We start from the raw sequence: 24,800 nt of genomic DNA, 5'->3' as shown, positions 1-24,800 counted from the left end.
GTTCTTGCCAGTGTCATCTTAAAGCTAAGTATTCCCTTGTTTGTTTCCCTGGTTTGTACTTTAGTTTGCAGTTGGGCTGACTAGTGCTCATCCCTTTCCTTCCCTATCTAGGGCCTAGCTCTAGGGTCAGCTAGGGGTAAGGTATCCTGCTCGGCAATAGGTGTGAAACCTATTTAGGGTCAATAATGGAGTCAGGGTGTCGTTAGATCTGCATAGAGGTCTCCACTCTCCCTTTCCTTAGTTGTAGGGTTCCCTCCCCTGTTCCCGTTGTTATACACTGGGTTCTCCCCATACCTAGCATGACACAATTGCCATAATGGGAAAAGGAAAGAGATTTGTTAAAATGACCTATTGTAAAGGACAGCAAACATCTGTAACTGGTCACAATGTCACTAGAGTTTTGTCTCCAAATTTGTCTGCAAATCAGCTATAATTTTTTTCCCTCAACTCACTCCAATGGCCAGCAGTTACCCCATGTTTGCAAACCAGGGGTACCTGCAGATTCCTGTAAAAATTGGCTGCTCCTGGGACCTGATAAGTCGAGTTACAAAGTCTGTCCAGGAATGACAATTTTTGAGTTGACATTCCTGATACTCTAAGAAATATTAGATTTTATGCTGCTTGATTTTCTCAAATAACGTAGTGTTGTTTGGGAAAGTGTTGGCTTTCTTTGATATGTGCAGATTTTTAGCAAATTGCAAGGATATTGTATATACTATTTGTGATGTGATAGGCTAAAATATCTAGGAATTATGCAAGTCTAATTTTGCATTGTTACAGTTTGAAGGATTTCTCGGCCCAAGTTGCATTTAGTAACCAACTAAAAAAGTAGAACAAGGCGGCCATTTGTATTTTTAACATTATAAAAACAGTTGTCTATGTTTATTTTATAGAACAGAAAAGAATAACAAGTTTTCTCTGATTGCAGTTCCATTAAAACCAGAAATAACATAAAATTATACCACAACGAGCGGCAACAATTCAACTGGCGACAGTAACTGAGCTGTGATACAATATGTCAGCTTACAGAACTACTGTGTTATAATCCATGTAGTTACAAAGCTATGATGGTGAATCGTTATATATCGCTCTCACTCACTAATGTTGCTTAAAACATCTTCCCCTCTTATTTTAGGGGAATATGTTCTTTTTTTTGTAAGTGACCTGGGCGTCTGTAATTGATCCCTTTGCGTTTGTGTAAAAACCTATCTAAAGCTATGTACAACTTTTTTTTTTATATATATATATGTATTTGCATCATTATAAAATTTAAGCTTCGTAGAAAAAACGATTCATTGTTGGAGCAGCATATATACAGACTGAAAATAATTTCTATCAACATATTTTGTTCATGTCGCATGTTCCATTGCATTCTAAGTAATAGGTATCAACTCCTGAGGAATCTCAATTTTGATTATTTTTCTAACTACAGGAAAGACATCACTGGAAAAAGTTATTGCCTATCCCATTAGGAAAATCCCTCCAGTATATTCAACAGTCTTTATGGAGACGGCTTTTAAAGGTATACTTCTCCTTTGCTTCAGGAGATGGCCATCAAATTAAGTGAAAGACAAACTTAGAAAATGGTATGACAATTCAATTAAGTCTAACACATCTAAAAAAATGGATATTTTAAAGGGATTCTTTCATCAAGTTTTTGCTCCCTAATCTGAGAGCAGCATAATGTAGGCAGAGACCCTGATTCCAGTGATGTGTCCCTTACTGGGCTGCTTGCTGTAGTTATGATAACATCACTGTTTTATCAGCCGGAAATTATCACTAGAGGACTAATAAACCTGCTGCCATGTAGTCCTCCATATTCATGAGCTCTGTATAACTCCGCCCCCACCACTGATTTGCAGCTTTCTGCCTATGCACAGTGTAAACAGAAAGAAGCCAATCAGTGGTATGGGCAGGGTTATACAGAGCTCACCATTCAGAGCCCTGCTCGATCTGTAGCTGATAAAACTGTGATTTTATCAAACCACAGTAAGCTTAGTAAGTGATACGTGGCTGGAACCCTTACATTATGCTACTCTCAGATGATGTAGCAAAATCCTAGTGTCACGTCCCTTTAACTACTTTACTCCATAGAAGCTAGTCTTCTGCCCATGATTAATAACTGACTTTCTTCCTGGGTCATAATTAAGTGCCATATTGTACTGGCTTTTTGTATGTTTTATATATATTTATAGACTGTTCCACGTTGTATAAAAAAGTGATTCTTCTCAAAAGCAATTTTTCAAGGGAATCCTGCCACAACGTTAAGCTATAGTAGGGATGGATCATTTAAGATAAAAATGTTTTAAAGGGAATCTGTCAGCAGGTTTTTGCTATGTAATCTGAGCGATGTGTCACTTATCAAGTTGTGTTCTGTAGTTTACTTACACTGAAGGTTTTATCATTAGGAGATTATCACTGCTGTGACTAGCTGGCACATGAGCAGTTGTTTGACCACACCCCCTCCTGTGATAAGCAGTTCACTGTTCATAAACGATGTACATAAAGAGTTTGATGTGTGGTGGGGTTAACTTTCTGAGCTCTGCTACATCTAAGAACTCTGATTGTGTCACAACTGCTGCACCCAGTAAACTAAGAGACACATCGCAGGAATCAGGGTCTCTGCCCCAACATTACGCTGCTCTCAAATGAGGTAGCAAAAATCTGCTGACAGATTCCCTTTAAATTAAATTAGAGCACATTGCTGTGTTTCCAATGGGGCGAGCAGAGTAAGCCGCTGTCAGACACTTGTCTGAGCATGCCCTTAAGTTGTCAGGGGTAGCCACATGGAAAACATAAACTTTACCGAAAATTATCTCAATGGTTTCCTCATGGAAGCGAAAAGAGTTACAAATATTTCAGTGAATTTGTTTCATCTTCAGTTTTCTTCTTTCGCATTTTTACCGCCTGGGTCTGTTGTAGTCATATTGCTTTTTAAGAACGAAATGTCTTTATTTAGTTCATATATACAATACACAGTCCCATTAGAGGCATTCCCAATGACTAGTTCTGATGTCTCTTCATGTGCAAGGCGAGATGGTCAGAGCGAGAGAAGCAGCGGCCGCAGGCTACACATTTAAAAGGCTTGGCGCCTGTGTGTTTGCGGTAGTGTCTTGTCAACTCATCAGAACGAGCGAATCGCCAGTCACAGCTGTCCCAGGCACATTTATATGGCTTTTCACCTGCCCAAAAAAAATAAAAATTACAATTATTGTAAAATAAAGAAAGTTGCCAGAAATGCACAAAGTTACGCTGTGATTAAAATGTTACACTTTTAGTCTTTTCTCTCAATATACCTTTACAGTTATATCTTTGGTAATCTGGTCTCATAATACATGGTATTGCTTAGTTGTATCTAACCACCATCAGGCATAAAGGCAATAAAAATAAATCACTGGGAAAAAAATAACAAAAGTATAACCTTCCCCTAGTACACACATTGAATTACATTATTTTTTTTTCTGGAAAAGCAACCATAACTTATCTAAAATAGTTCACTAAACATCGGGTGTAGCTACCTGATTTGTAAAGTGGTAGATCATGTCTATTTAATGAACTATACCTCTTTTAGTGATATTTTTTTTACATTACCAACCCCTAGTTGATAATATTCAGTTTGTTGTTCTCTAGAGATGACTGAATTCACGGAGGATACACTTCCAGTTGAATTTCCTCAAATTTGCAGGTCACCGCAAATTGGAACAGTCTGCAATTGGATTCATGGGGGTTGTAAAAAAAATCCCGCTGCTGATGACTCAGAGAGCAAGCTGATGAAGTCCAACATGGCGGCACAAGCCTTCCCATAATACATTGCAGTTCTCATATAGCCTAGCGTAGCCAAACAGGGCATATCAAAGCATGTATTAAAGATGAGGGCCAACCAAAGAGCACTATATGATGGATAGAGAAAGGCCTATAAATAATATAGTGGTGTACTACTGCAATGGTTAAGCACATTTAAAACGGGAAATGGGAGTGCTAGACTCACGTCTGTGAATATTAATCTAAAAATTCAAGTGCTGGACCTGCATTTAATTGATCTTGGATGAATATAGTAACAGCACCTTAATAACAGACTATTTTTTTTCACACACTGCAAAAAAGTAGGCCATTTTAATATCCCTGTGTCCTAATTTTGCTACTAAACGAAAATCATGAAACCAAGTCTTGTGTGTCACAGAAAGTGTGCTTCCTGGGCTGTGTAATAATTATGGAGATTTTACGTTTGTATTAAAAAAAACAAAAGAAAAATCTCCATAAACCAGAAATGTTAACACAACTGTCTACTCACAAAGTGTGTGTTGCAGATAATAGTTGTTTTTTACACACTTCATTAATGTAGTAGGCCAATATAAAACCCATAAATGCTGCCTGAATACAACAGAATGTTACAACTGCTTGCTTTTGGGGTGTGAACCTTCCCCCAGCTTTTCTTGTACCGTCCTTTTTAGTAAAGGCCTGGGGTGTTTTTTTTATCCTTTAAAGAAAGGACACATTTTCGTTTTTGAATACCTGTTTTATTTGTCCAATGTAGCAACTGTACACCCCACCATAATACTATATGCTGTTGCTGCATGTTCATTTCTGGTCATAAACCTACCTCTAGCTACTTCTGAATGTAGCATTTCATTGATTCATAACTTATGTTGCATTTTTGCTCAAGGTAGTATAAATTTAAAAATCCTACCGTATTGAAGAGCTGATTATTTTCAGTTTAACCCACTAAGTTCTAAAATAGACCTCCATTGATTCCTATTCCCATAAAGAACTCCATACCGGCCGCTGCTTAAAAGTGGAAACAATGGCCACAGCAGCCTCTTTATTGAATTACCAACATCATTAACAACCAGTTAATAACTAACTGGTTCAAACTAAATAACACATATAAATGTTATATAAATAACATTATCAAAATACAGGAGGAGGTTTGGCAAGATTGTATTCCAGCAGTGTGGAGACCTCGCCTCAGTTGCTCTATGCTGACTCATGTGACATATGTCACGATTCTGCCACTCGCTGTGTCCTGGGGAAGCTGTGAGTGACAGCTCAGCCGCTGTCATGTAGTGACTAGGACAGTGGGCGCCTACTAAATCCCTTGAACTAGGGGGCGCCCTAGTCTATCGCTGTCCCCCCGATTACCCCGGAAGATGGAGACGCCGGTGTCATGTATCTTGCTATGCTCCTATATTAAACCTTATCTGTCCCCTCCTCCACCCAGGGAGGTGTGAGGCTGAAGTGTATAGGATTACACTAACCAGACAGACAAGAAAGACAGACAGGGATGAAAGAAAACTAAAATCATACAAATATATTCACAAAACAATGGAGTGGAACACAGGGGAGGAATAGGTAGGAGAAAACAAATAAGACGAGGATGAGGATAAGCATGCAAACCAACTCCAAGCAGAAATCTCCTGAACAACTCTCCAACCGAATACTCCAGTCACTGAATTTCTCCTCCAACACCTAACCAGGAAGTAAGAACAATCATTGGCAACTCCAAAGTGCCAGTGGTGAGCTTATATACCAGAGGGTGTAACGGGTCTGGGAGGCGGAACCTCTGAGCTACTATACAAGGGGGCGGTCCTTGTAAGGGAGCGGGTGGCGACCAGGGAAGACGGGCTGGAAGTCTCAGCAGGTGAACGGGACAGTCTCTGAGTGAACGGGACAGTCTCTGAGTGAACGGGCTGGAGGTCACAGCAAGTGACCGGGGCAGTCTCTAGGTATAGGGTTGGTACGACCTGTGGCGGCTGAAGACAGACGTGAGCTCCCAGGTGAGCAGGCGAGAGTCTCTGGATGAACGGGTGGTCACAGCATGTGACGGCGGAGCCTCCAGGAAGACCAGCGGACAGGCGACAGATGAGCGCTCCCAGGTGAGCGGGCAGAAGTCTCTGGACAGGCGGGTGGTCACAGCACGTGACGGCAGAGCCTCCGGGTAGGCAAGCAGACAGGTAGCAGATGAGCGCTCCCAGGTGAGCGGGCAGGAGTCACTGGACAGGCAGGTGGTCACAGCACGTGACGGCGGAGCCTCCAGGTAGGCTAGCAGGCAGGTAGCAGATGTGCGCTCCCAGGTGAGCGGGCAAGCTGGTCCATAGACAGACTGACAGGAGTTGGAAGGCAGACCGTCGGACCTCAGGCAAGCAGGCAGGTAGCTGATGTGCGCTCCCAGGTGAGCGGGCAGGCTGGTCCTTAGACAGACTGAGAGGATTAGTAAGGCAGACCGTCGGACCTCAGACTAGCAGGCAGGTAGCAAGTAATCAGGCAGGAATCTGGCAGGTAACTGGCAGGTAACTGGCAACGGGACCTGAGGGCTGAAGCACAGGTGAGACACAGGTGCAAACAACATTGCTCAGGCACCTCCATTTTGGAGGAGGTGCCTTATATATGGTAAAGTCCTCCGGCCATTGGCCGGGGACTTCTTAGGACGGCGCGCGCGGCCCCTTTAAGAGGGAGGGAGAGCGCGCGCGCGCGCCCTAAGCACAGTGGCCGGGAAGGAGCGCGCGCTGCCAGCAGAGCGGGAGAGGGACGCCGGGCACGGAGCAGAGCGGTGAGGGGAACAGCGTCCCTGCCTAGCAGAGGGCAGGGACGCCGGCACTACAGTACCCCCCCCTTTAGGCCCCCCCTTTTTTAGGCCAGACAGAAATTTAGCAAGGATGAGAGGGGCATGGATGTTCTCCCGTGGCTCCCACGTTCTCTCCTCAGGACCAAACCCCTTCCAATCTACCAGAAAAAAGGTCTTCCCTCGTACCCTTTTGGTAGCAAGAATGTTCTCTACCTCAAACTCGTCCTCAGCGGAAACCGGAGCAGGAGGCGTACCTGTAGACTTGGAAAAAGAGTTAAGCACCACGGGTTTGAGGAGAGATACATGGAAGGAGTTAGGGATCCGTAAGTTGGCCGGGAGTTTCAATTTATAGGCCACCGGGTTGATCTGACTGATGACCTCCAGAGGACCGATGAACCGAGGCCCTAACTTGTAAGAAGGTATCTTGAGTCGAACATATTTAGATGAGAGCCAGACCTTATCTCCTGGACGAAATTGTGGAGGATCCAGGCGTTTTTTGTCAGCGTGTCTTTTCATACGCTCGGATGACAGAAGGAGTGCGGACCGGGTACTCTCCCATATGGAGGAAAATTTGCTAACGAGAGATTCCGCAGCCGGGTTGTCCACAGAGGTGGAGACAGGAAAAGGAATCCGAGGATGCTGACCGAAAACTACAAAAAACGGGGATTTGGAGGAGGATTCGCTCTCGTGATTATTATAAGAGAACTCGGCCCATGGTAGGAGATCCACCCAGTCAGAATGGTGGGCATTAACGAAGTGCCGGAGGTAACTGGTCAGGTTCTGATTGATCCGCTCCACTTGACCATTGGACTGTGGGTGGTAAGCGGAGGAGAAGTCCAGGGTGACGTCTAGTAGTTTACAAGTGACTCTCCAGAAACGTGAGGTGAACTGTACCCCACGATCCGACACGATGTGGAGGGGCAGGCCATGAAGACGGAAGATATGGCGGATAAAGTCTTTAGCCAGCTCGGGTGCAGACGGGAGGCCTGGCAGGGGAATAAAGTGAGCCATCTTGGAAAAGCGGTCAGCGACCACCCAAATGACCGTACAACCGACAGAGACGGGGAGATCAGTTATGAAGTCCATAGCAATATGCTGCCATGGGGCAGCAGGCACAGGAAGCGGAAGGAGGCGTCCGGCTGGCAAATGTCTCGGGACTTTGTTGCGGGCGCAGGACACACAGGCAGAAACAAAGTCTATTACGTCCTTGTGCAGGGTAGGCCACCAATAGTGCCGGGCAATAAGCTGGAGGGTCTTTTTCTGACCGGCGTGGCCAGCTAGCTTAGACGAATGGCCCCAGTGTAGGATCTTCTCCCGATCAGGTACTGAAACAAACGTCTTACCGGGAGGGAGACGATTTAGACTCACGGGAGCCACCTGCATTACTCTGGCGGGATCGATGATATGTTTAGGTTCCTCCTCGAGATCGGACACCAGAAAGGATCGGGACAAGGCGTCTGCTTTGACGTTTTTGTCAGCCGGGCGAAAATGAAGAACAAAATCAAAGCGAGCAAAAAACAAGGACCACCGGGCTTGGCGCGGGTTAAGTCTCTGGGCATGCTGGAGGTAAGCCAAGTTCTTGTGGTCAGTGTAAATTATTACCGGATGAAGAGCCCCCTCGAGTAGGTAACGCCACTCCTCCAACGCCAGCTTGATGGCCAATAACTCTCGGTCTCCTATGGAATAGTTGCGCTCAGAAGAGGAGAAGAGTTTGGAGAAGAAGCCACAAGTTACCATTCTCCCGGAAGATGATTTTTGAGTAAGTACCGCTCCGGCTCCAGAGGAGGAGGCGTCAACTTCCAGGAAGAACTGCTTGTTGCCGTCCGGGCGATGCAGCACCGGGGCGGAAGAGAAGGCCTGTTTTAGGGAAAGAAAGGCCTCCTCTGCTTCGAGCTGCCACTCTTTGGGATTAGTACCCTTATGGGTGAGCGCGGAAATTGGGGCAGTCCGGGAAGAGAAGTGTGGTATGAAGAGGCGGTAGTAGTTGGCGAAGCCCAGGAATCGCTGAATGGCCTTCAACCCCTCCGGTCGGGGCCATTTCTCGATGGCAGACAGTTTCTCAGGATCCATTTGTAGGCCGGTCTGAGAGATAATGTAGCCCAGAAACGGAAGCGAGGTCTGCTCAAAGAGGCACTTCTCATATTTAGCGTAGAGATGGTTCTGCCTGAGCCTGAGCAGGACCTGACGAACGTCCCTCCGGTGAGTCTGGAGATCCGGAGAGAAGACCAAGATGTCGTCCAGGTACACCACTACGCAGGAGTAGAGAAGGTCCCGGAAGATGTCATTGACCAACTCTTGAAAGACGGCAGGAGCGTTACAGAGGCCAAAGGGCATTACCAGATATTCATAGTGGCCGTCCCGGGTGTTGAATGCCGTCTTCCATTCATCCCCCTGACGGATACGAACCAGGTTGTACGCCCCACGGAGGTCCAGTTTGGTGAAGATTCTAGCCCCCCTCAGACGATCAAATAACTCCGGAATGAGCGGAAGGGGGTACTTATTCTTCACCGTGATCTGGTTAAGGCCTCTATAGTCTATACAGGGACGGAGAGAGCCGTCCTTCTTTTTGACGAAAAAGAAGCCTGCTCCCGCCGGGGAGGTAGATTTCCGGATGAATCCCCTGGCCAGATTCTCCTCAATATATTCGGACATCGAGCGGGTCTCAGCAGCGGATAATGGATAAATACGCCCACGGGGAGGAGAAGTACCTGGTAACAAGTCGATAGGGCAGTCGTATGGTCTATGAGGGGGTAGTGTCTCTGCTTCCTTTTTATTAAAGACATCAGCATAAGACCAATAAGGGATCGGAAGTCCAGGTAGATTAGCTGGGGTAGGAGAAGGACGGACGGGATGGACGGGAACCAGACAGGTCTTATGGCAGCCCTGTCCCCAGCGAAGGACTTCTCCGGTCTGCCAGTCAAGAACGGGTGCATGTCTCTGGAGCCAAGGTAGACCTAGCAGGAGGGCGTGAGAGAGTCCAGGCAGAACATGGAAGGAGATACTTTCAGAATGCAGCATTCCCACCTGCAGAGTAATGGATTCGGTGATGAGTTGGATGGGGCGTGGTAAGAGCCCCCCATCCACGGCAGCAACAGACAAGGGTACAGCCAGAGGTTTGGTGGGGATGCGGTATTTCTCTACCAGGGACTGTGAGATAAGATTCCCGGCTGCTCCAGAGTCAAGTTGGGCTAGTTCGAAATAACGGTTCTCCCCGTAGACGATTGAAACTGACAACAGCAGGGATGGAGAGGATTTATTCTTGTCTAGGTGGACCTCTCTGAGCGAACCTAGACTCAGGCGTTTCCCGACTTCTCCGGGCAGGCACGGATCCGGTGCTCCTTACTGCCACAGTAGATGCAGGTCCCCTCGGCACGGCGTAAGTCCTGACGGGTCTTGACCATCTTGGTCTGGTCGACCTGCATAGGCTCAGGAGAGTGTACCTGGTAAGAGACAGAAGGAGTGACGGGTTTCTGAAAAGTAGGAGCTAGACGTGGTAATCTCCTCTCACGGGTGACCTCTCTGGCACGCTCCTGGAACCGTAGGTCAATCCGGGTGGCAAGATTTATTAAATCATCGAGAGTGGTAGGAATGTCCCGACCGGCAAGCTCATCTTTAATACGGCCGGACAGACCCTCCCAGAAGACGGAAACCAGAGCGTCGTTATCCCAGGCCAGCTCCGAGGCAAGGGTATGGAACCGTATGGCATATTGGCCCACGGTGAGACTTTCCTGACGGAGGCGTAGCAGAGATGATGCGGATGAGGTCTTCCGTCCGGGTTCGTCGAAGACTTTCCGGAAAGCCGTGAGAAAAGCAGGCAAGTTGGATACCAGGGGGTCTCCTCTCTCCCATAGAGGATTTAGCCAGGCCAGGGCCTCCCCGGTGAGATGGGACATGATGAATGCAATTTTGGCCCGGTCGGAGTTAAACTGGTGAGATAATAGTTCAAAGTGCAGGGTGCACTGATTTATGAAGCCCCGAGCCTGGGTGGAGTCGCCTCCGAAGCGAGGAGGTGCAGAAAGCCGGGGTCCGGGGTAAGATACCATGGTATTAGTGGGCAGTGGAGCTGCCGGATTGCGAGACATGGCACTGGCGGAGGTTGCTGGTGGAGTAGTCAGAGTGTCCAGGCGAGTATTGACATTCCGCAGGTGACCCAGAATGGACTCCTGTTGGGACCTTTGACGGGACAGTTCATGACACAGGTCCGAGAGCGAGGGAGCTTGGGTGCCACCGGGTTCCATGGCCCGAGCAAACTGTAACGGGTCTGGGAGGCGGAACCTGTGAGCTACTATACAAGGGGGCGGTCCTTGTAAGGGAGCGGGTGGCGACCAGGGAAGACGGGCTGGAAGTCTCAGCAGGTGAACGGGACAGTCTCTGAGTGAACGGGACAGTCTCTGAGTGAACGGGCTGGAGGTCACGGCAAGTGACCGGGGCAGTCTCTAGGTATAGGGTTGGTACGACCTGTGGCGGCTGAAGACAGACGTGAGCTCCCAGGTGAGCAGGCGAGAGTCTCTGGATGAACGGGTGGTCACAGCATGTGACGGCGGAGCCTCCAGGAAGACCAGCGGACAGGCGACAGATGAGCGCTCCCAGGTGAGCGGGCAGAAGTCTCTGGACAGGCGGGTGGTCACAGCACGTGACGGCAGAGCCTCCGGGTAGGCAAGCAGACAGGTAGCAGATGAGCGCTCCCAGGTGAGCGGGCAGGAGTCACTGGACAGGCAGGTGGTCACAGCACGTGACGGCGGAGCCTCCAGGTAGGCTAGCAGGCAGGTAGCAGATGTGCGCTCCCAGGTGAGCGGGCAAGCTGGTCCATAGACAGACTGACAGGAGTTGGAAGGCAGACCGTCGGACCTCAGGCAAGCAGGCAGGTAGCTGATGTGCGCTCCCAGGTGAGCGGGCAGGCTGGTCCTTAGACAGACTGAGAGGATTAGTAAGGCAGACCGTCGGACCTCAGACTAGCAGGCAGGTAGCAAGTAATCAGGCAGGAATCTGGCAGGTAACTGGCAGGTAACTGGCAACGGGACCTGAGGGCTGAAGCACAGGTGAGACACAGGTGCAAACAACATTGCTCGGGCACCTCCATTTTGGAGGAGGTGCCTTATATATGGTAAAGTCCTCCGGCCATTGGCCGGGGACTCCTTAGGACGGTGCGCGCGGCCCCTTTAAGAGGGAGGGAGAGCGCGCGCGCCCTAAGCACAGTGGCCGGGAAGGAGCGCGCGCTGCCAGCAGAGCGGGAGAGGGACGCCGGGCACGGAGCAGAGCGGTGAGGGGAACAGCGTCCCTGCCTAGCAGAGGGCAGGGACGCCGGCACTACAGAGGGGAGTGGCCAACACAGAACAGCTGAGACAATTCAGGATGGAGAGCTCCAGGAGATTGACTGAACTGATTAACCATTGCAATGACAGAGCAAGGAAAATACCTGCACTGTTTAATATGATGGTGAAGCAGTTCTAATCAGTGCAGGATTTTTTGTGACCAGACTCTGCTATCTTCTCTCCCCTCTCTGCCGCAGTATCCCTGTGACAGTAACCCCTCCTAAGAGGGACCTCCGGAACCTCAGAACCAAGTTTATTTGGTTGTGATGTGTGAAAAGACTAACCTGATTTCATGAACGTCAGACGCTGGTACCCACATTCTCTCCACAGAGCTGTAACCCTTCCAATGTACCAAAGAGAAGAGACCAACATACAATATGAGAATCATTAATCTTCACTATTTGAAATTCCAGATTCCTATTACCAATGACTGGGGAATGTGGTGGTGGAGATGGTTCAGAGGAAGAAATGTACTTTTTGAGAAGTGATCGGTGAACCACATTATGAATCTTGGCAAAGCAAGGCGAAACACTACTGGATTTACGACAGCAACAATCTTATAGGGGCCGACTTGGGTCCCAGATTCCAAGACGGAACCTTCAACTTAATGTTCTTCAAGGACAACCACACAAAATCACCAACACACAGGTCCGGACCCACCAAGCGTCTCCGATCAACCATACTCTTATATTTGGACCCCATCTTCTTCAAATTATTAAGAACTTTAGCGCTGCTGCCGGCGCCCCTGCATGGTACCCCCTTCCTACTCCATGCAGGGATGGAGGCTTATTCACTGCCCCGGTCCCTCGGCATCCTCCTTTCTCCTTCATGCTTGTAGTGTGCATGCCACAGTTCCCGGCGGCGTGTGCGCGCTGCCCTGTTCTTAAAGGGGCAGCACGCACATGGCAAATGCCCGCAACTAACAGCTGGGAGGCATTTATTTAATGTGTTCACCTGTAAGGTGTCTCCCAACCAATAGCTGGGAGGCATCTTGTATAAAAGGCACCCTTTCCAATAGGAAGGTGCCTGAGAAACCCCTATAGTTATGTTCGGTGGTTTGGTGAAGCAACTGTATGTTGCCAGGTTGACCGTCCCTAGTCTGTAAAAGTAACTCCTGTGTTCTGTTAGTCCAGTATAGTTTGTCAGTGTTCCTGTGAGCGCCTCGGCGGTGTACATATCCTGAAACTGCATCGGCGGTACGTGTCTGCTACCCTGGGCGCTGAGTGCCCAGGCCTTAACCTGTAACCACATCCGCGGTATCTGTACCCCATGGCCACCTCGGCGATACCAGAACTGTTATCTGAGACCGGTGAGTCTGAACTTGTCCCAGTTGCCGTCCTGTCTGCACAGTCTGAACCTGTCCCAGTGGCCGTCCTATCTGCACAGTCTGAATCTGCCCCAGTGGTCATCTTGTCTTAACATTCTGAACCTGTTCCAGTGGTCGCCCTGTCAACACAGTCTAAACCTTTCCCCGTAGCCATCCTGTCTGAACTTGTCCCAAGTGCCGTCCTGCCTTGTTTAAACAGTGTTGACCCTTGCGGTCATCTGCTACTGCCTGATACACCTTGGAGTATCACCTGGCAGCTACCTACCGCATATTAACTAGAGACTCCAGCAAACATCAAGGTAGCTGTTTAGTTACGCCCCTCCAGGGTAAGTCCAGTCTGTGGGACAGTGTTATGCTAGGAGCGTGACAAGAACACCTTGTCACACTGATGTATTAGATGAAGAAAACCGTTCCTCCTCAGGTACTCCTGAAGAACGATTCCTATTGAAGAAGCAGAATAGAAGATGAAAACCATACGCCCACGAAGACTGGGGACTTGCCAGTAGAGTCATGACAACTGTTATTCACAGTGAACTCAGCTAGATGTAAATACAAGAACCAATCCTCCTGATTCTCAGACACAAAGCACCTAAGATATGTCTCAAGATTCTGGTTCACTTGTTCAGTCTGAACATTAGACTAAGGATGAAAAGTGGATGAGAATGAAAGAAAAATCCCTAAGTGAACACAAAATGCTTTCCAAAATTTGGAAATAAATTGAACCTCCAGGTCGGAAACAAGATCTAATAGAATCCCATGTAATTTCACAATTTCTTTAATAAAAATTTGCGCCAAAGTCTTGGCATTTGGTAAAGCAGGTAGCACAATGAAATTAACACATCTTGCTGAATCTATCCACCACCACTAATATTACAGTGTTACCTGCTGATAGGGGTAGATCAGTGATAAAATCTCCAGATAAATGAGTCCATGGTCTACAGGGAATCGCTAGGGGCTGAAGAGCCGGATGAGTATGTGGGGTCTTAGAACGCACTTTAGAACTGCACGCACCTACTCCTGAATATCCTGATGAACCCCAGACCTCCAAAAATGACGAGCAAGAAGATCTGTGGTGGCTTTACTACCAGGATGTCAAGCAAAGACTGAATCATGATGTTCACTCAAAATTTTAAGATGGAGGTTCACATCCCCCTGAGCCTCTACGACCTCCTTCTCCAGATCAGAACATATTGTAGTAATAACTACACCTTTCTGTAATATAGGAACTGACTCACAATTACCTCCTCTCCCCGGAAAACATCGAGATAAAATATCTGCCTTAATGTTCTTATCCCCCGGCCTATAAAACAGTTGAATCTGGTTAAAAATAATGACCATCTAGCCTGTCTAAGAGTCAGACGTTTTGTAGATTCCAAATGCAAAATATTTTTATGATCGGTGATTACCATGACCGGATGGGCTGCCCCTCCAAAAAATGACGCCACTCCTCAAAGGCCCATTTTATTGTCAAGAGTTCCCTATTACCAATGTCATAGTTTCTCTCGGTGGACAACAGTTTCTTGGAAAAGTATGCACACAGATGCCGTTTACTTGGAGATAAACCCTACGATAATACAGTCCCAACCCCCACCTCTTACGCGTCAACCTCTATAATAAATGGATGAGTGACGTCAGGCTGTATAAGAATTGGCATAGAAGAAAAACATCTCTTTAAAATAGCAAATGCCTCACTGGCCGGACTGGACCATTTAGAAAAGTTCGTCCCTTTCCTGGTCATATCCGTCAGTGGTTTAGCCACGACCGAAAAGTTCTTGATGAATTTATGATAGTAAATTGGCAATCCCTAAAAGCCTTTGTAAAACCTTCAGGATGATGCCAATCCAGTACCGCCTGGACTTTCGCCAGATCCATGAAAAACCGGCGGACGATAATAAATAACCCAGAAAAGGGATCTCCTGAACCAAAAACATATAATTCTCAGGGCCGGTACCCTTAGGCTAGAATAATATAGAATTCAAATCTGTGTCTTTTTAGTAATGGCATCCAATCCATCTGCTGTCCTGGAGGATGTCTCTCATTCTCCTTCCAAAGTCTGTCTCAAGTCTCAATATGTCTCAGAAGCACATCTCCTTTCTACTTCTCTGGGCTCAGCCCCCTGAATGGCAGAACTTCTCTCACCCTCCTCCCCCAAAGCTAAGTGTGCATATCACATGTCAGAGGTAAAGGTGCAGGGCTCACCTGTTATTGAGCTAGTCTATTTACATAGTTGGTATCACAGGGGCTGTTGCAAATAGCTGGCTTTTAGTACAATTAGCATATTAGCAAATAACATTGTTTCCAACCCCAAGAGGAGACCACAATCAAGGTTAGACAAATACTAGTCTTACCTTTAGAAATACACAAACGTACACGACAATTTAAACACAATTGTGTAATTTAAACACAATAGTGTATTTCTCTTAACTTAACAAATCTAATATTCTGGCTTATTAAGATTTTACTCTGTATCGTCATAAATGTCATTTACAAATTGCTGAAACACGGCGGGAGCATAAGTCAACCCAAATGGCATAACAAGGTTTTCATAGTGTACCTCTGGTGTATTAAAAGCAGTCTTCCATTCATCACCCTCCCTTATATGGATGAGGTCCAGTTCAGAAAACCACTTTCCCCCAACGATTTGAATAAAGAGGTTCGGAATGAGAGGGAGAAGATATGGATCCGGAATAGTGATGAGCAAACCTGCTCGGTTAAGGGGTTATCCGAGTACGCACGGATGCTAACCGAGTAGCTTTAGCGTTCATGTCACCGCGGCTGCATGTCTCATAGCTGTTAGACAGCCGCAACACATACAGGGATTGCCTGCTTGTCAAAGAGCCGCAAATCATGCAGCCGCGGTGACGCAAACCTATTTTGCAAGCACGCCGAAGATAATAAGTTAGCACACAAGCGTGCTCGGATAACCCTTTATCCGAGCATGTTCACTCATCACTAATCCCTAACTGTGATCCGATTTAGTTCACAGAAAGTTAGGCAGGGGTGTAACCCCCCGTCTTTTTTCTTCACAAAGAAAAACCCTGCTGCATTGGGAGATGATGAAGGTCTCATGTGACCCTTAGCGAAACTTTCTGAGATATAGTCCTTCAAGGCCTGCCTCTCCGGACCTAAAACATTATACAACCTACTCTTAGGCAATTTGGCCTGAGCAATTAAATTAATGGCACAATCATAAGGATGATGAGGGTGAAGTTCTTGACACCCGTGTTCCGAGAACACATCCTCAAAATCAGACAGGTATTTCGGCAGAGACCGGTTATCAACCCTCCTTGGCTAAACGGGTGCCCAATCACTGTCTTTGACACTACTCGCTCCACCTTACTACCTCCTGTGTCTGCCAGTCCACCATGAGGTTGTGCAACGTAAGCCAGAACCATAGGGCGGGGCGAGCCCTCTAGCACATAACAATCACTTGATTCTGAGTGTATGGCACCTACCTGCAGCTGTATCTCTCGAATAACCTGAAAAAATACCCCAAGTTTGAGGGTGCAGAATCTATAGTGATTATAGGTATAGGTCTAAACAATTTATGTGGATTGAGACCCTGGTCCAGGATGAACCAGGCGGCAATCAGATTAAACCCCACCCCACAGTATAAAAAGACTGAAATAACCACCTTACTTTTGCCAAAATGGATTTCAGCCGGTAAAAAAGAATTGTGACCTACCCACAGAGGAAATATGTACAACTGGGTTGCTAACCTCCCCGCAACCCAGGCTCCTTAGCTTTCTGGTGGCTGTTTGTGGTTACGTATGGATGGACAAGTTACCCACAAAATGACCCTTCTTACCACAGAAAAAACACACTCCCTCTTTGCGCTGAACTGCAAAAGGACCAATAAAACAAGTCTTCCCCCCCAACTGCATGGGTTCCTTGGTAGACACAGACATAGGTTCCTTTAACCCCTGACCCCCCAAAAACTGAAGCGTCTTTTTATGTCTCTGACGTAGACGGCAGTCCACATGGATAGCTAGAGTAATGGCTGCCTACAGGGAAACCAGGATCTCATACAGAGCAAAGGCATCCTTTACCCTCAAAGAAAGCCCCTGACAGAACTGACTATGGAACGCATGGTCATTCTAATTAGTATCCATAGACCACCTATGGAACTCGGAGCAATTCTCCTCCACTGGCCTGTCTCCCTGCTGAAGTTGACGTAGATTAGATTCAGCCAGAGAGACATGGTCAAGGTCAAGACCCGGAGCCTGAAAAAATTCCTCAACCGTCGGAAGAGACTGGGAGTCAGATGGGATAGAAAATACCCAGGCTTGAAGGTCACTCTAGAGAAGAGAGATTATAATCCCACCCATTGCTCCTCAGTAATCGAGGAGTGAGTACGTAACCTAAAACAAAGTTTGCAGGCCTCCATGAAAGCCACAAACTTATTACGACCGCCAGAGAACCTATCCGGCAAAGCAATCTTAGGCTCCACCAGTGGTTGCCTGTGAGCCATGGGCCATAAGCATGGAGTTAATGGGTGCTGCAAAGCCACCTTCAGGCTGAGTTGTTGAAGCTGCTCTGCCAGAGTAACCACAGGATCCATAATGGATCAAAAAAAGATACAGCCAGTGATAATGTCATGTAGCGACTAGGGAAGATAGGCGCCTACCTTATCCCTCGAACTAGGGGCACCCAAGTCTATCCCTCTCCCCTGGATTGCCCTGGAAGGTGGAGACGCTGGTGTCACGTACCTTGCTATGCTCCTATCTTAAACCTTATCTGTTCTCTCCCCCACCGAGGGAGGTGTGAGGCCGAATTGTATAGGATTACACTAACTAGACAGACAAGGGTAGACAGACAGGGATGAAAGAAAACTACAATCATACAAATATGCTTGCAAAACAACAGAGTGGAACACAGAGGAGGGATAGGTAGTAGAAAACAAATAGGAGAGGATGAGGATAAGCATGCAAACCAACTCCAAGCAGAAATCTACTGAACAACTCTCTAACTGTTTACTCCAAACACTGAATTTATCCTCCAACACCTAACCAGGAAGTAGAACTATCACTGGCAAGTCCCAAGTGCCAGTGGTGAACATATACAGTATACCAGAGGGGATTAGCTGACACACAACAGCTGAGGCAATGCAGGATGGAGGGCTCCAGGAGATCGACTGAACTGATCAACCCTTGCAATGACAGAGCAAGGAAAAAACCTGCACTGTTTAATAGGATTGTGAAGCAGTTCTAATCAGTGCAGGATTTCGTGTGACCAGACTCTGTGATCTTCTGACCCCTCTCTGTCATGGTATCCTGGTGACAGCCAACCTATGGCTTGCAGGGGCTGGTTGGGCTTTCAGTGCTGTGAGTGACAGCTCAGTCGCCCTATGGATAACATGGGTATGTTGGGCTATTAGTGCTGTGAGTGACTGCTCAGCTGCCCTATAGATAGCAGTGGCGTGTTGGGCTGTCAGAGTTGTGTTTGGGTTTCCTCCAGGTGCTTTCCTTTCCGGATAATTGCCAGGCTATTTTACGGATCGGATTAATTTGTTCTATATATTGATAGATCGTGCGATTCTGAACGCTGAGATACCAAATATATGTATATTTGATTTTTTTTCTTGTTTTATTTTGAATGGTGTGAAAGGGGGTGATTTTAACTTTTTTTTATTTTTTTAATATTTTTAAAAACATTTTTTTTAACTTTTTGCATGCTTCAATAGTCTCCATGGGAGCTGAGATTGTCTGATCGCCTCTGCTCCACACAGGCGATGGAGCAGAGGCCTGCGATCGCCTGTGTGTAGCAGAATTGTTCACTTTCTATGAGCGCCGACCACTGGGCAGCACTCATAGCAATCTGGCAATAACAACCGCAGAGGTCTCCTGCAGACCCCGGATAGTCATGCCAACCCATTGCCAACCCGCGATCAAGGTTAGTGATGTGCTTCTGCAAGTTAAATTCTGCTGTCAGAGATTGACAGCGGCATTTAACTAGTTAACAGCCGTGGGTGGATCGTTATTCCACCCGCGGCTGTTAGGGGCACATGACAGCCATACAGATCAGCTGTCATGTGCCTGTAAAGGTGTAGGCTCAGCGCCGGAACCTGCACCAAAGGGGGGACCCGACATGTGTCGTAATAGTATGGCACATGTCAGAAAGGGATTAAAACATAAAACTTAGGGGTGATCTTATTACTATGTACAAGTATATGAGGGGACAGTACAAAGACCTTTCTACTGATCTTTTTACTCTGAGGCCAGAGACGGGGACAAGGGGGCATCTTCTACGTCTGGAGGAAAGAAGGTTTAATCATAATCACAGACGCGGATTCTTTACTGTAAGAGCAGTGAGACTATGGAGCTCTCTGCCGCATGATGGTGTAATGAGGGATTCACTACTAACATTTAAGAAGGGCCTGGATGCCTTTCCTGAAAAGTATAATATTACAGGTTATAAATACTAGATTCCTTGATAGGGCGTTGATCCAGGGAACTAGTCTGATTGTCGTATGGAGTCGGGAAGGAATTTTTTTCCCCAATGTGGAGCTTAGTGTTTGTCACATGGTTTTTTTTTTCCTTCCTCTGGATCAACATGTTAGGCTATGGGCTGAACTAGATGGACTTAGTCTTCCTTCAACCTTAAAAACTATGTTACTATGTTACTATGTTACGTACATAGTAGATAAAAGCAGTGATAACATCACAGAAAATTGCAAAGGAAGCATGACAGATCACCTTATACACAAATGACAGAAAAGAGTGCAGTCAATACATAACCAAAAGAATTACTGATTACACTGCAAAGTCAAGTGGATACTAGTGATGAGTGAGCACTAAAATGCTCGGGTACTCGTTGCTCGGGTCGAGCACATTGGAATGCTCGGGTGCTCGACCCGAGCAACGAGACCAATGTAAGTCTATGGGAAACGCGAGTATTTATCAAGCGGCTCCCCCCAGCGGTCTGCAGAGAGCCTAAAAATTGCCCAAATTGATGGGAACAGTGCTCAAATGACATGGGATCAGCATGGGGAAGACCCCTGGAAGCATTTCTGACTCCCAGGTCACTGCTGTGAACAACGTTGTCAGAGGTATTACACCACTTTTACGGACTCACAATAAAACATACAAAAACAAAACCAAAATTTATTTTCCTGGGAAATATGTTAAGGAACATTGATTCCAGGGTAATGACTTGTATATAAGGCAAAATAAATAACCAAAAACCAAAATACTCCTCCACACCTTGGACTATGTTAACACGTAGCATTTTTGATGCGTTTTTGCACTTTTGCATTGCTTTCAACCGTGACAAATGCATTCACCAGGAAATGTTATTTTAACATTTTGCAATCTTATCTGGCCATGTGGTGTGTGACACATAATCAGACACATCCTGTTTCATTTATGAAAGATGGACTCTGAAAGTCAAAAAGCCTATTTTTATAGGGTCATCAGGCGGCCTTTACTATTCTTAAAGGGCCAGCAGTCGGCCCTCACTATTCTTAGACAGCCATCAGCCGGCTATGCTTTGTTGTTCCCATTACTAAAGAGAGGGTCTCCTATACTGTTATTGCGTATGCAGTGAGTGGCAGGCCTGCCCAAAATTTGGATGCATCCCAATACCCCTTTGAAAATTTGGACGCACCCCAATATCCCTTTGAAGAGACTTAGAGGAGGACCTCCTGAAAACAATGTTCCCATTATTAGGAAGTGGGTCTCCCATAGTGTTGGCCTATGCAGTGAATGCACGAGCTGATAAAAAATTGTGAGGCACTTCAATGCCCCTTGGAAGTGACGTAGAGGGCCTCATGAAAAAATATTCCCATTATTAGGAAGTGGGTCTCCCATAGTATTGGCCTATGCAGTGAATGCAAGGGCTGCCAAAAATTGGGAGGCAATCCAATGCCCCCTGGAAGAGACGTAGACGGCCTCATGAAAAAATGTTCCCATTATTAGGAAGTGGGTCTCCCATAGTGTTGGCCTATGCAGTGAATGTAAGGGCTGGAAAAAAAATTGGGATGCACTCCAATGCCCCTTGGAAGAGACATAGAGGGCCTCATGAAAAATATTTCCTATTATTAGGAAGTGGGTCTCACATAGTGTTGGCCTATGCAATGAATGCAAGGGCGGCCAAAAATTGGGAGGTACTCCAATGCCCCTTGAAAGCGATGTAGAGGGCCTCATGAAAAAAAAATCCCATTATTAGGAAGTGGGTCTCCCATAGTGTTGGCCTATGCAGTGAATGCTAGGGCTGCCAAAAATTGGGAGGCACTCCAATGCCACTTGGAAGAGACGTAGATGGCCTCATGAAAAAATGTTCCCATTATTAGGAAGTGGGTCTCCTATAGTGTTGGCCTATGCAGTGAATGCAAGGGCTGAAAAAAAAATTGTGAGGCACTCCAATGCCCCTTGGAAGAGATGTAGAGGGCCTCATGAAAAAATGTTCCCTTTATTAGGAAATGGGTCTCCCATAGTGTTGACCTATGCAGTGCATGCAAGGGCTGCCAAAAATTGGGAGGCACTCCAATGCACCTTGGAAAAGACATGGAGGAGGGCCTATTAAAAAATGTTCCTATTATAAAGGAGCGTGGCTCCTATACTTATAATGCCCATGCACTAAGTGTATGGGCTGACAAACATTTACCCCTGAGGGGCATACATGAACATACTGTAAAAAAAATTTTTTTCGCGCATCATAAACACCCTTTAAAAAATTATGTGGGTGTTGCATCACGGACCACGGTCACCCTGGTGATATGGTGGTGGAGGATGAGGATGAGGAGAAGGAGGAGGACAAGAGCAAATAGCCAAAATCAGGAAGCGTATACCCATGTGTGGGTGTGAAAAGGTGCATGGGAATACACCTCCCAAAAAAAGACACTGGTTTTGAGTTTATGTTATGCTGCTATCATTTGGTGGTGTTGAGAAGTCTGGCTCAACCAAGCCTTTGTTCATTTTTGTAAGAGTCAGCCTGTCAGCATTTTCAGTTGACAGGCGGATGCGCTCATGAGTTATAATTCCACCAGGGGCACTAAAAGCTCGCTCTGATGAAACTCTAGCGGAAGGGCAGCCCAGGACCTCCAAGGTGTAGAGAGCCAGTTCATTCCACGTGTCCAGCTTGGACATTGGTACGGTTGACAAGGTACTCCCTCAGCATCTTCCCAAACTTTGCACTCCTTGTGAGAGTACCCCGCACCTCAGGGTCTGTGCGATGGGAGGGGCTGAGAAAACTCTCCCAGAACTTTGACAGTGTTTCCTTGCTTCTGCTGGATTGGGGTTGTGTCTCTCTCGCCTGTACTCCTTGGTTGTCCAACGAACTGTGACATCTGCTGCCAGCGTTTTCAGATGGGAATTTTTTTAATAGTTCCACAACAAGGGCCTTCTGGTACTGCCCAATTTTTGTAGACCTGTCCGCCTCAGAAATAAGAGATAGAAAGTTCTCCTTATAGTGCTGGTCTAGAAGTGTCATCAACCAGTAATGACTGTCACCCAAAATTTTGAGAATGCAAGGGTCACGGGAAAGGCAGCATAACATTAACTCAGCCATGCATGCCAGACTGCAAGACTTCCGTGTCCTCACCAAGAGGATAACTGACCATGCTCTCCTGCTCCTCCTCCACCGTCCTGTCTTCAGGCCATCCACGCTGAACAGATGGTATGACAGTTGTGCAGGTAGTACCGTCTATAGCGCATGAAACTAGCTCCTGTTCTTCCTCCTCCTCTTCCTCATTGTCAGCCAATCCACGTTGGGATGAGATGAGAGTGGGATGTGTGTAATCACCCTGTATGATTCCTTGCTCCATCTCATCATGCTCTTCCTGCACTGCAACCTCTTTGATTGTGAGCAGAGAGCATTTCAGAAGACAGAGAAGCGGTATGGTGATGCTAATTATGGCTTCATCTCTGCTCATCATCTTGGTGGAGTCCTCAAAGTTTTGGAGGATGGTACAGATGTCTGATATCCATGTCCACTCCTGAGGTCTTATGTGTGGAGTCTGAAATGAATACCGACAGCCTTGTTTATGCTGGTAGTCAACAACTGCCATCTTCTGCTCACAAATCCTTCCCAACATCTGAAGTAGAGTTCCAACTTGTGGGGACATCACACACCAGTCGGTGAGCCAGAAGCTGCAAACACTGCTGAAGCAGATTCCAGCCATTATCAGATACGACCATGCCTGGCTGTAGATTCAGCGGTGTCAGCCACAGATCTGCCTGCTCTTTCAGAGCTGTCCTCTACTCTTCAGCATTGTACGGTTTGTCACCTAACCATATTAGCTTCAGCACAGCCTGTTACCGCTTGGCTGAGGCAGTGCTGCAGTGCTTCCAGCTTGTTACTGATGTGGTCATTTCGGAGATGGAGACTGAAGAGGAGGAGGAAGCTGAAGAGGATGAGGTGCAGGAGCTGTAGACTGTGGGGGCAACCCTGATTGACCTAGGGCCCGCAATCCTCGGTGTCGGGTGGTTGTGTTAAATCCCAAGGTCCGACTGGGACCCGGATTCCACTATGTTAACCCAGTGTGCCGTCAGAGACATGTACCGTCCCTGCCCAAAAGTACTTGTCCACGTGTCCAGGGTTAGGTGGACTTTCCCAGTAACTACATTGTTGAGTGCATGGCTAATCTTGTGGAACAGGTGCTTGTGTAATTCAGGAACAGCACACCGGGAGACTTAGTAGCAGCTGGGGACCGAGTACCAAGGGGCAGCCACCACCATCAGCTTGCAGAAAGCTTCCATCTCCACGGGCCTAAAAGGCAACATTTCGAGCGCAAGCAGTTGCGAAATGTGTGAATTTAGTAGTTTGGCTTGTGGGGTGTTGGCTGCGTATTTGCGCTTGCGTTCCAAGGACTGGGGTATGGACAACTGAATGCTGCGCTAGGACAAGGACGTGGACATGCTTGCTGATGGTGCTAGTTGAGAGTGTGCAACAACCGGTGCAGGGCAGGAGGCATCTTTTCATACACTATGGACAGGCGATTAGCTTGCATGCACAACAACGGAAGAAGCAGTGGTGTCACCCTCAGACACTGTTCCTGGACCCTGGGGTTTGGCCTACAAAGTTGGGTGCTTTGCAGCCATGTGCCTGATCATACTGGTGGTGGTCAGGCTAGTCGTTTTCCTACCCCTGTTGATGCTGGCCTGGCAGGTGGTGCAAATGGCCTTTTGGGGTTATAGGCAAAGTCTTTAAAAAACAACCAGACTCAGGAAGAGCTAACAGTTGTACTGGCAACTTCCGTCGTGTTGGTGTTACAGGGAGCGGTTGCCCGCTTTCTGTCTGTGGCCACCACACTGCTTCTTCCTGCCTGTTGGGGTACTCTACCTCCCCCTGTGTGCTGCTGTCCTTGCTCTGCATGTCCTCCTGCCAGGTTGGGTCACTTACTATATCATCCACCACCTCGTCTTCCACTTTCGCACCCTGGTCCTCCTCCTGACTTTCTGGCAATTGTGTCTGATCATCGTCCACCTCTTGTGACACTTTCCCACCGTTGCCTTCGTATGACTGTGGTTGTTTCAATATTTGGGCATCGCTACATGTGATCTCCTCTTGCCCCGCTTCAAGAGGACCAGGTGAGAGGCCCGAATCTATAAATGGAAAAGTGAACAGCTCTTTGGAGTGTCCAAGTGTGGGATCAGTTGTC

The 24,800-nt window shown here is 47.1% G+C and overlaps 1 protein-coding gene across 2 annotated transcripts in view; it reads right to left on the bottom strand.

Annotated features, from left to right (window-relative positions):
* Positions 1–845: 845 nt before the first annotated feature.
* The window catches only part of LOC141154115 (Krueppel-like factor 5), a 274,806-nt gene continuing 250,851 nt past the window's right edge, over positions 846–24,800 (bottom strand). For both annotated transcript variants that reach the window (XM_073639586.1, XM_073639587.1), the window contains exon 4: positions 846–3,182. In XM_073639586.1, the coding sequence (XP_073495687.1) occupies positions 3,004–3,182 (179 nt within the window). In that variant the 3' untranslated portion in view covers positions 846–3,003. The remainder of the gene's footprint in view (positions 3,183–24,800) is intronic.

The sequence above is a fragment of the Phyllobates terribilis genome, unplaced genomic scaffold, assembly GCF_046119375.1.
Source record: "Phyllobates terribilis strain yellow unplaced genomic scaffold, ASM4611937v1 Scaffold_7__3_contigs__length_470593459, whole genome shotgun sequence".
NCBI classification, from domain to species: Eukaryota; Metazoa; Chordata; class Amphibia; order Anura; family Dendrobatidae; genus Phyllobates; species Phyllobates terribilis.
The sequence above is the reverse complement of the archived record's forward strand: the minus strand, read 5'-3'. Positions and strand labels throughout refer to the sequence as shown.